The 11,862-nt window shown below is 39.0% G+C and overlaps 1 protein-coding gene across 13 annotated transcripts in view; it reads left to right on the top strand.

The window, feature by feature from the left end:
* Positions 1-6,714, top strand: part of PAXBP1 (PAX3 and PAX7 binding protein 1) — a 32,409-nt gene extending 25,695 nt beyond the window's left edge. For 8 of the 13 annotated variants that reach the window (XR_015168458.1, XR_015168457.1, XR_015168456.1 and 5 more), the window contains 3 exons: positions 2,158-2,304; positions 3,939-4,093; positions 5,354-5,602. Coding sequence is in view for 1 of the 13 variants with exons in the window: in XM_086413417.1 (XP_086269543.1) it covers positions 2,158-2,304; positions 3,939-4,093; positions 5,354-5,471 (420 nt within the window). In the remaining 12 variants the exon portion in view is untranslated. Of the gene's footprint in view, positions 1-2,157; positions 2,305-3,938; positions 4,094-5,353 lie in introns of those variants that run through there. The other 5 variants (XR_015168454.1, XR_015168460.1, XR_015168459.1 and 2 more) reach the window with 2 other exon arrangements.
* Positions 6,715-11,862: the final 5,148 nt, after the last annotated feature.

Here is an 11,862-nt window from a genome sequence, read left to right as displayed (position 1 = left end):
ATATTGCCATTTTTTAGATATTGCGGTTGCTGTGTGGAGATAATGGTTTGAAGTAGGTAAAGATGGTAATAATGAAAATGGGAATTAGTACTTACCACATATTTACTGTGTTCCAAGCGCTGTACCACACTCTTTATTCAGATTATATTCTCTTGAATCCTCACAACAGTCCTGTGAGCTTAACTCCACTGATGGGACAGTGGGGTGCGGAATCACCTACCCAGGCTTACTCCTTTGTTAACTGGTAGAGATGGGAGTCTCCTTCAGGCCAGTCTGACTCTTCAGCAGTTATTCTCAACTGCGGTTCTGGGAACAAACACTTAGGTCCTGGTGCCCTCAGGCCTCTATCGTGTATGTATCTGGAATGGTATTAGTTTGTCCCATCCTTGGGAAAACTAAAGAGTTACGCAGATCATTTTCTGTAGGATTGAGTTCTGTCACAGACCCTGCTTGAGAAGAGCTGTCCCTGAGCCATAAAGAGATGACGGCAGCCTCCGTTAGGGGCATGGCAGCGGGGACCGAGAGAAGGGACAGCAGGGGTGGGGGCGGGGTGAGACAGCTTGAGGGAGAGGCTGGGAGTGACATGTCGGCTGTGGCCTGCTTGATTTGTTGGATGATGTTGTATTTCCTAGGATGAGAGATACTGAGAACATAGAAGTATTAATGGTAGAATGCGTGGGGACTTTTGGGTATTGAGCTTAAGTAGCTTCCAGTGTCCTGGTTCATGAGGTCTGGTAAACATGCAAGTCTTACAGGTTAGTCTCTCAGTGGTGTCTGACTCTGCGACCCCATGGACTGTACCCTGCCAGGCTCCTCTGTCCATGGGATTTTCCAGGCAAGAATACTGGAGTGGGTTTCCATTTCCTTCTCCAGGGGATTTTCCTAATCCAGGGATTGAACCCAAGTCTCCCGCATTACAGGTGGATTCTTTGCCAAAGAGCCACCAGGGAAGCATGCAATATGGTAGTCGGAAAGAAAATTTCCATCTTTTGGCATAGTCATAGGACTATGACGTTTTTCATGATTTTCAAGGGCGGACATTTATCTAAGAATAATCACTTCTCTGCCAGTACTTGTTATGATGGAAACTGTTCTTACCTGCATTGTCCACTACAGTAACTACTAACTCTGTGTGGCTATTTAAAGTTTAGTACATCTCAGTCATTCTAGGAAATATTCAGGCCCTTCAAAACTGCTTCTTAGTGCTTGGGCAAGACATGGTCCATGGTATTTCATAAGGTGTTTTAGTGTGTAAGTAATTTACTTTGTATGTACTTAATTTAATTGCTTTACATTGCCTCTCAGTACTTTTCTTCCCTTCTCAAAAAAACAAACTTGTAGTAACAGAGATCTGATTTGTGGTTGCAACAGGTGGGGTTCAGTTCATTTCATTTAGTCGAGTCCGACTCTTTGCGACCCCATGGACTGCAGCACACCAGGCCTCCCTGGCCATCACCAACTCCTGGAGTTTAACTCAAACTCATGTCCATTGAGTCGGTGATGCCATTCAACCATCTTATCTCTGTTGTCCCCTTCTTCTGCCGTCAATCTTTCCCAGCATCAGGGTCTTTTCCAATGAGTCAGCTGTTTGCATCAGGTGGCCAAAGTATTGGAGCTTCAGCATCAGTTCCTCCACTGAATATTCAGGACTGATTTCCTTTAGGATGGACTGGTTGGATCTCCTTGCAGTCCAAGGGATTCTCAAGAGTCTTCTTCAACACCACAGTTCAAAAGCATCAATTCTTTGGTGCTCAGCTTTCTTTATAGTCCAACTCTCACATCCATACATGACTGCTGGAAAAACCATAGCCTTGACTAGATGGGCCTTTGTTGGCAAAGTAATGTCTTTGCTTTTTAATATGCTGTCTAAATGGGGAGATGGGGTAAAGTAATCAAAAGATACAAACATCCAGGATGTAAAGTTCAACATGATGACTGTAATTAACTATAGTGTACTGTGTATTTGAAAATTGCTAAGAGAATAGAAAAAAGATGTGTAACTCTGTGAAGAGAGGGATGTTAACTAAACTTGTGGTAATCATTTCACAATATATATTTTAACTATCACTATATGTTTAAATTGTTAAACTTGTGCAATGTTACATGTCAATTATATCTCACTGGAACTGGGAAAAATAATTTTTCTCTTCTTTCTAGCTCTTAGGGAATTTTCTTCAATGGTATGGCATTTTCTCAAACAAAACTCTTCAGGAATTATCAATAGACGGTTTATTAAATAGATACATTCTCATGGCTTTTCAGAATTCAGAATATGGAGATGACAGCATCAAAAAAGCCCAAAATGTGAGTTAAATGACACATATTGTAGTTTTTAAAGCATATACGTTAAGATGAATTGTTTTGTTTGAAGAGATTTGAGGAATTTATGAAAACCCCTTTGATTATTGAATTTGCTGTAATGTTGACAGTCAGCTTGCCTCCCAGGTGGTCCCAAATCCCCTTAGCATTTTTTATGTAAAAATTTGTGCTGTTGTATGTCTATGTTTATCCTTCTATCCATCTATCTATATCAATATTTATTTTTGTAGGTACTAATAAAAGTTTTAACTTGGAGATAGTTTTATAACAGTTGAATGAATACTATTCTAAGTGTTACTAAAGAAATGGTTTCTTTTCTCATTTAAGAAGTAATTTTAGTTAATTTTGTTTTACTTTATATACATGAGTTTACTTTATATGCATGTGTTATATACACAATTTTGATAGTTTTTTAATTTTTAAACAATAATACAATTAAATTCTGCAAGTACAGTATAGCTTTTTGACCTGTACCATGTCAGAGTAATTCTCTGACTTACTCCCTCACCATCAAATATTTTTGTGTCTTGTTTCCTGTAAACATAGATTTTGTTGTATATTACAGTATAAACATCAACATTAGGAAATTACATTTATATATTGTCACCTAATTCTTAGGGCTCTTTTCAAGTTTTATCAGCTGTCTCAATAATATCCAAAGAAATTGGCAAAAGAAATTTCCAGATCATCCTTTGCATTCAGTTGTCATTTGAAGGTTTCCTTGACCTTCATACCTTGATACCCCTGAAAATGATAGGCCAGTTTTTTGTAGAATGTCCTTCAGTTTGGGTTTTTCTGATATTCTCTCATGGCTATATTCACATTTTGCATCTTTGGCAAGAATTGTACTAGACTTGATTAGTAGGGGCTCCTTCAGGTTGACCTCTATGACCTTGTTTCTAATTTGGGGGAGCATTTCTTTGTTTCCTGGCCCGATGTTCCAGGCACTCCTGGTACTTGCTTGGCCCAGTTCGAATCCGTTGTTTCTGCAAGCATCCCCAGGTTCTTCGGTGGGGCGCCTTGTCTGCCCACTGGCCGCTTTCTCGCAAGTGGGAACAGGCTTCCCCTTGCTCAGGGTTCGGTTCCCCATGCCGAGTTGCTGTCATGCCGTGCTGGCCCTGCTTAGGTGCCTGCCCTAGGCTGCCCCTCTGGCATGATGCTCTCTCCACCCTGTGCTGGGCTGGTGTGGCTCCCGCTGTCTGCATGGATGCCTGCTGACTGAACCGTTCTGCGGGGGAGGGGCTGCGATTTGGTGTTTATGCTATACATATTATTACATCAAAAACTGCTGACAAAAGGTCAGCTCAATTCATGTAGGGCTTGGAAGACTGGAAAGTGAGGCAGTTAGTTATCAATTTTATGTCCCCAATGTACTTAAATTTTGGAGAAATTATCTTTTACTTTGGGTGTCTGTCAAAGTTTAAAATTAGAGTATATCCAAGTATATTTGTATAGCTTATGTAGAAAATCTGGTTTAAAAGAATATCCCTTCTAAGTAATTAGTTAATACATAGCTCAATAGCATATCTTCCAGTTAAATACATTATACCTGTTGTCTAGACTTGGCTTTTAGACACTTTATTTTTGTTTTAACTGTTCTACATCTTTCTTTTCCATAGGTAATTAATTGTTTCCCCAAGCAGTGGTTCGTGAATCTTAAAGGAGAAAGAACTATTTCTCAGTTAGAAAACTTCTGTCGATACCTTGTACACTTAGCAGATACAATTTACAGAAACAGTATTGGGTGCTCTGATGTGGAAAAAAGAAATGCAAGGTAATTATTTATAATTACTGAATGAAACAGTGATCTAGAGTCTTAGTTGTTGGTCTAGTATTATTAAAATGCTTTTGGTAGAGACATGTTTATATTTTACTTTAAATTGTACATTGACTTCATATTGATAAACCTACCAAAAATGTGCATTGTATTTTTCACTTTTGCAACTCTTACTTAATCTTTTTTCAGTATGTTATTTATTCATGAAAATATTAAGGGAAGACTTACTTCTAGTAAGCACCAGCTGTAAGGGGAATGAATGAATCATTATTTTCTCTGCCTTCCCCCATGAAAAATTGAGGAGACTGTAGACTCTTAGAATGTCATGCATCTTGGTCTTTCGAGGTTCATTTTACAGATATAAACCCAAGAAAAAATAGCCACTGAAACCCCAAGTATATTGAAGGTTATATCCCAATTTGGGGATGTTTGTGTTCTATGTTAAGTTTTATATCATTTTGGTGTTGGTTGCAGTGTTTTGGGGAGTTTAAATATAAACAAACAGTATTCACTTTTCTACAGAAAAGAATTTAGCAACTATTTAAATACCTGCTGTGTGCAGTGCACATAAAGTAGGCTCCATGTGGGTCATAACATCTTACAAATTATAATCCTTCCCAGAAAGGTGCTTACTACAGTTCTATAGAGAAGAGACAACTGACAATGTCACACTGACTCAAACTAATGTTAAACATACTTCCTGGACCAGCAGCAGCAGCATCACCTGGGAGCTTTGTTAGAGACACAGATTCTCAGGCCTCACCCCAGACCTGCTGAACAGAATTCCGAGGGAGGGGCCTGGTGGTCTGTGTTTCAGCACTCCTCTAGCTAATTCTGATGTATGCTAAAATTTGAGGATTGCTGAGAATGACTTGTAGCTGGGTGATAAAGGAAGCCAGATTATACTTTATTATTGGATTTTAGAGAAATGGAAGTTATGCTGGATCTTGATAGATTGGTGATGAATACTCACAAATACAATTTGTGTTCCTGGTATATTCTGGAAGAGCTAGGACTTGGGTTTGGAAGGAATGGGTGGCTGGGCTCTGAAGTAGTTAGGCAATAGATTGCTTTCGTTCCTTTCTAGATATAAATGAAAATCATGGATCTGAACAAGATGTGGGGTGTTTTGTTTTTTTTAAATGAGTCCTTTTTCTGGCTACTCATCTAAACAGGAAAGTTTTTTCTTTTTTAATATGGTTAATTTTTTTCACATGCTATAACTTGCTTATCTCTGTTTCCTTTTTTCTTTTTTAGAGAAAACATAAAACAGATAGTAAAACTCCTTGCAAGTGTTCGAGCTCTGGATCATGCTATGTCTGTTGCAAGTGACCACAATGTGAAAGAATTTAAGTCTTTGATCGAAGGAAAATAGATCTTTGAGACTAAAAAAAAGCCTATTTGCTCTAATACCATTCCCAGTGTAAAAAATTTGTATATATGTAAAGTTTCTTAAACTGTAAAATATTGACTGATTTTAATACAAAGAATGTTATTAATATTCAATACTGTGTCCTTAAATGCAGTTTCTTCACAATGAAAGGAATTCAATTTCTAGGAAGTCTATGAATGGTTTCCTTACTGCCTGCCATACTTTGTTTACAGAAGTATTTTATATGGTCAATTAAATTAACCCTCTCAGTTAATTGTTCTCTGTAAAGGATGGGTGCAGTGTATATTGTATAGTTATGCATATGTATATTTATACCACCATGGAGTTACTTTCACACTGGAAATTTGTGGTGTTTTTCTACAGAGTAAGCCTTTTAACAACAGAAAAATTAGTCAGTAGCAAATTGTCTTAGGGAAATTACTACACTGTTGCAACAAAAGGGCTGGCAAGTGACTATTCATCACTTTTGGTTAGCAGTTGCTGTCACTGAAGCTGTGCTGCCTTAAAATTGAGAGTTGAGTGTGGACTTAGTCATTGGTGAATGGTGAACTTTTCTTCCTTGAGTTAGCATTACAGTCAACTGTTCGTTTAATGTGAGCTCTAAATAATATATGCAACATAGGTTTCTGAAGAGAACACAGACATTTCATTTCTGGAAATAATAGACCCACAACCTAACTGCATGGTTTTGGGCTGACTGTCCTGTCTCATTCATGATTTTACTCCCTGACCAGCTTAAATACATGCATTTGTATTTTAGTAGTCTAGCATTATATTTAAAATCCCACATATGTGAGTTATATATGCAATAAAGAACACATTTTGCTGATTCCCCACACCCAGGCAGTTTAATATCCATGGTCTTCTATAATATTTATGTACTGTGCTTAGTTGGTCAGTCGTGTCTGACTCTTTGAGACCCCATGGACTGTAGCCTACCAGGCTCCTCTGTCCTTGGGGATTCTCTAGGCAAAAATACTGGAGTGAATTGCCATGCCCTCCTCCAGGGGATCTTCCCAACCCAGGGATCAAACCCAGGTCTCCCACATTGCAGGCAGATTCTTTACTGACTGAACCACCAGGGAAGCCCTATAATATTTATACCATGTTGTAAATGATTCTGTGATTTTCAAAAGAGGAACTTTTTGGAAATTAAGAACTACTGTTGGATAGTTACATATGTAATTAGGCTTTAGCCAAGCATTAAATTAATTTTTAAATAGAACCATTGTTGTATTTGGCTGGTGACTAATTTTAGTTAGAGCATTTCAAATGACTAATATAGTGAGATCATTAGCATGAGTAGCCTTGGTCAAGTCAAATACTATTTAGAACAGTGTCATGCACTCTTTATTGCTCTTGTCAATTTTATCTTTATTGTAGGAACACTGCGTATCCCTACAGATTCATTCTCAATAAATTTTGTTACAACTCAGTGGCCTACTAAATAGAACTAAAATAGAAGGCTTATTCTCAACTTCAGTGTACTAAAATATATAAACATGTATATATGTATATGACATGCACATCATTTGTGCCTTAAATTTGTTTTTCGAAACCTATTGGACTGATTACTTTTCCTATATCTGCTTTTAAAGACTCGAAGTTAAACTCAGATTCTTCATCCTATAAAATCCATCAGGCTCTTATACTTTCAGGAATGAGTTTGGTATAAGGTGAATTTAGCATAGAACTGTGCATTAAACAAGCAGTTCTCATATCTCAACCAGAAGTTTTTTATTCCTGAAATAGGTAAAGGACATTCTTTCTTAGGAAGGAACTTGTCAAATGTTTAAAAGAGGGTGACATTTTAATAAAGCTTGAGGTTTTTGTCTTTTCAGTTTTTTCTTTTGGCGCAGTCTTCCAAAATACTTGCAAAATAGATGAGGAGGGTTTTCGAAAAGGAAAGTTATTGAGATACTATAAACCACAGTCATAAAGACCGATAACTACTGTTGTGTACCAGATGATGCTGGTGAGCCACATCCTTATTGATGTCATGGTGCAAACACCTGCAGCTCTGCCGGAGGCCTTTCTCAGCCTGTGCTACAGGCTAGAGGGTCCACCACCTCTGGGAGCAACCCTTGGCCAAAGAAAGGAGGGGGAGGGTAAGTCCCCCAGTGTGTTAGTTCAGGTCCTCTGGGGAGCAGTCCCTGAGATGGCATTGGATATACAAGAGATTTGGGGGGTGGAAATGATGATGGGAATGAAGGAGAAGGGAGCGGGAGGAGGCTGAGAGAGCTTTAGAGCCAAGAGATTGTGAGCAAGTGTGACCTCTGAGGGTGAGTGGGAAGGAATTAAGGAAGGTGTCAGACATCAGTGGAGTCCTCAGGAAGTTTGAGCAAGGCTGACGGATTCCTCAGTACAAAGTCATGGTCCTGAGGAGTTTTGTGTTTCCAGGAGCTGGCCTGCCTTTGTGTCTCTACCAGCTCAGTAAGGGGTAGAGGACAGTTCTTGAGGAGCACAGCCACTCTTTGGAGATGTAAAGGAGCATGCTTTCACGTTGAACATACCAGCTTCCTAGTTTCAGGAAAACAGGTATGATCCGTGTCATCTCTCACAAGGCTGCAGTTGACTTGAACCAGAGTTGTCTGCAGTGATGACCTCATCACCCAGAACTGGCCCAGAATTTTCAGGAATCTTAAGTGACTTCCTCATGAGAATATACTAAAATACAGAGTTCCCTGGTTGTTTTAAAGATAGGTTTGTGGGGTATGATTTATTATAAATGTTTTACCCTCTATAAACACGTATAGTTCAGGGCATTTGGACAAATGCCTAATTTTGTTTTAAATGAGAATTTCCCTTGAAATTATGACATCCTCCTAAAAATAGTCATATGTTTTAGAGCTGCAAGATACAATATGAAAATGTCAGTTGCTACATTGTGTTTTTTTATGGTTACAATGACTCTTCTCATTTCTAACACTAAAATATCCATGTAGTAAAGGGAGTGTTGCCATTCCTTGATTATGACAAACAACACTTTGTTGTTTCAAGTAAATGAAAATAAGAACTGTCTCTGGGCATTGGGTTCATAGTTTCTAAGAGACTGCAGATTGCTCAGCAAAGGCAGACAGGCTAAAAATTGTTACATGGAATCAGTATTGATACACAATGTTGACTGGTCACTGGCCTGCTTCTGGACCTCTGAGCCCCAGTTATTGTACTGGCTTCCTCCAAACCCCATCACCCCTAACTCTCACAGAGGCTCAGAGGTTAGACTCATCCAGTACGAGGAAAATGCCTAGCAAAGCGTTTCTCAGAATGTATACTGTGGTTCACCAGTTCAGGGGCTGTTACTTTAAACGATGTTTAGGAAAATGAGACCTAAATATAAGATATGACACCATAAAATTCCTAGAAGGGAATGTAGGCAAAACATCTTCTACCACAATTCATACCAGTGGTTTCTTAGGTCAGTCTCCCAAGGTAATAGAAATAAAAGCAAAAATAAATGGGACCTAATCAAATTTACAAGTTTTTATACAGCAAAGGGGGAGAAGGCAATGGCACCCCACTCCAGTACTGTTGCCTGGAAAATCCCATGGATGGAGGAGCCTGGTAGGCTGTGGTCCATGGGGTCGCTAAGAGTCGGACACGACTGAGCGACTTCACTTTCACTTTCATACAGCAAAGGAAACCATAAAAGAAAAAGACACCTACAAATTGGGATATTTGCAAATGATATGACTGACAAGGGCTTAATTTCCAAAATACGTAAACAAAAACCCAATCAAAAAATGGGCAAAAGGCCTAAATAGGCATTCCTCCAAAGAAGACATGCAGATGGCCAACAGGCACATGAATAGATGCTTAATGTCACTATTAGAGAAATGCAAATAAAAACTACAGTGAGGTACCAATTCACACTGGTCAGAATGGCCATCATTTTAAAAATCTACACGTAACATGCTGGAGAAAGTGTGGAAGAAAGGGAACCCTTCTACACTGTTGGTGGGAATGCAAATTGGTGCAGCACTGTGGAGAACAGTATGGAGTTTCCTTAAAAAACTAAAAAGAGAGTTGTCGTTTGATCCAGCAATCCCATTCCTGGGCACATAGGGACAAAACTGAAATTCAAAAAGATATGCACCCCAATATTCATAGCAGTGAAGTCAGAAAGTCCCTTGGACTGCAAGGAGATCAAACTAGTCAATCCTAAAGGAAATCAACCCTGAATATTCATTGGAAGAACTGATGCTGAAGCTGAAGTTCCAATACTTTGGCCACCTGATGAGAAGAGCAGACTCTTTGGAAAAGACCTTGATGCTGGGAAAAATTGAAGGCAAATGGAGATGAGGGCAACAGAGGATGAGATGGTTGGATGGCATTACTGACTCAGTGGACTTAAGTTTGAGCAAACTCTAGGAGATAGTGAAGGACAGCCTGGTGTGCTGTAGTTCATAGAGTCAGACATGACTTAGTGACTGAACAACAACAAAGTCAGAAAGAAAGACAAATACTGACCAAATGATATCACTTATATGTGGAATCTGAAATATGGCACAAATGAACTTAGCTATGAAACAGAAACAGAGTCACAGAGAACAGACTTGTGGTCCCATGGTTTGGTGGGGTTGGGTTGAGAGTTTAGGATTAGCAGTTGTAAAAATCCATTCTTTATAATGGATAAAGAACAAGGTCCTGCTATATATATTGGCTTCCCAGGTGACACTAGTGGTAAAGACCCTGCCTGCCAATGCAGGAGACTTAGAGAGATGTGGATTCAATTCCTGGGTCAGGAAAGCTCCCCTGCAGTAGGGCATGGCAACCCACTCCAGTACTCATGTCTGGAGAATCCATCCCATGGACTAGCTCAGCCTGGTGAGCTACATATAGTCCATGGGGTTGCAAAGAGTTGGACATGACTGAAGCAACTTAACACACAGAATGGATAAAGAAAAGGTCCTACTATATAGCACTGCTGCTGCTAAGTCGCTTTAGTCGTGTCCGACTCCGTGCGACCCCATAGACGGCAGCCCACCAGGCTCCCCCATCCCTGGGATTCTCCAGGCAAGAACACTGGAGTGGGTTGCCATTTCCTTCTCCAATGCATGAAAGTGAAAAGTTAAAGTGAAGTCGCTCAGTCGTGTCCGACTCTTCGAGACCCCATGGACTGCAGCCTACCAGGCTCCTCTGTCCATGGGATTTTCCAGGCAAGAGTACTGGAGTGGGGTGCCATTGCCTTCTCCGACTATATAGCACAGGAAACTATTAATATATTCAATATGATATGATAAACCATAATGGAAAAAATATGTAAAAAATGTACATATAACTGAATCACTTTGCTGTACAGCAGAAATTAATACAACATTGTAGATCAACTTAATAAAGTAAATTTTAAAAAGATATTTAGGAAAATGTACCTTATTCCCCATGCTTGATAATTCAAAATACATGATAAAGGATAAAAGATTTGACAAATCCTGTAGAAACCATTTTAAGCTACTTCACAAAAGCAGTTTGACCATGAAAGCTTACCTTTTACCTGTACCTTTAGATGTTGAAATTCCACAGTGCTTGCTGTGTAGGGACCAAGAGCCAGACTGAACAATGAACATCCTACCACTCTGATCTTGGGAAGGCCAAGTCCTGTTATGGCTCTGGTCCTTTGATTTCCACAAGAATCCTTGTATATCATTAACACAAACCACTGAGCTCCCTTGTGTGGGTCTCTTTTTTACGAATGAAAACAAGTGTCACAAGTTGCCTGTTTGTCACATACAAGTTCCCTGTATGCTCCAGTTGCAATATCCTTAACTCTGGTATGTGTGAACAGTTTTTCAGTCTTTGATGTTTTTGATTTTATTCTCAATGATTCTGCTCTCAAACTTATATATTTTTAACTGACAAAATTTCTGTTTTTCCAATTTAAATTCTTATCCTTCACTGATTACTATGAACTTGTTCAAAGCAAATAGCTAATGCTATTTGTAACTTACCATTGTGTTGCTCTTCAAGACCATTGTTTTCTCTTTTACAAGGAGTCATCCATGCCTTTCTAATGGATCTTTGCAGATCTTGATATGAAGATCTGTATCTGTCTCTGTAACCTGAAAGAAGCTATTAAAGATAACAGAATCGGGTTGTTAACATTCCGCAAATTTACCAAATGCTTTCTAGCATTTTTGATAAGGAAATCCAGGAAAAGTAGGCTACTATTAATATACGTGGTAGATATGTCAAAATTCATAGCTTGTAGCATATGGTATATTTTTTATGTTATTGGGGTAATCAATCATTTCTAAAGAAACAACAAATATATATTTCAACCTGATATAGGGAATTGTCCATGGGAGAATAATTTGGTCAAAACCCAACATTTAAAAATCACGTTGGGTTTTTTTTTTTTTGGCATGTGGGATCT

Source organism: Bos grunniens, chromosome 1, assembly GCF_055505025.1.
Source record: "Bos grunniens cultivar Pamir isolate PY7600 chromosome 1, Bosgru_T2T1.0, whole genome shotgun sequence".
In the NCBI taxonomy this organism is placed as follows: Eukaryota; Metazoa; Chordata; class Mammalia; order Artiodactyla; family Bovidae; genus Bos; species Bos grunniens.
The sequence above is the reverse complement of the archived record's forward strand: the minus strand, read 5'-3'. Positions and strand labels throughout refer to the sequence as shown.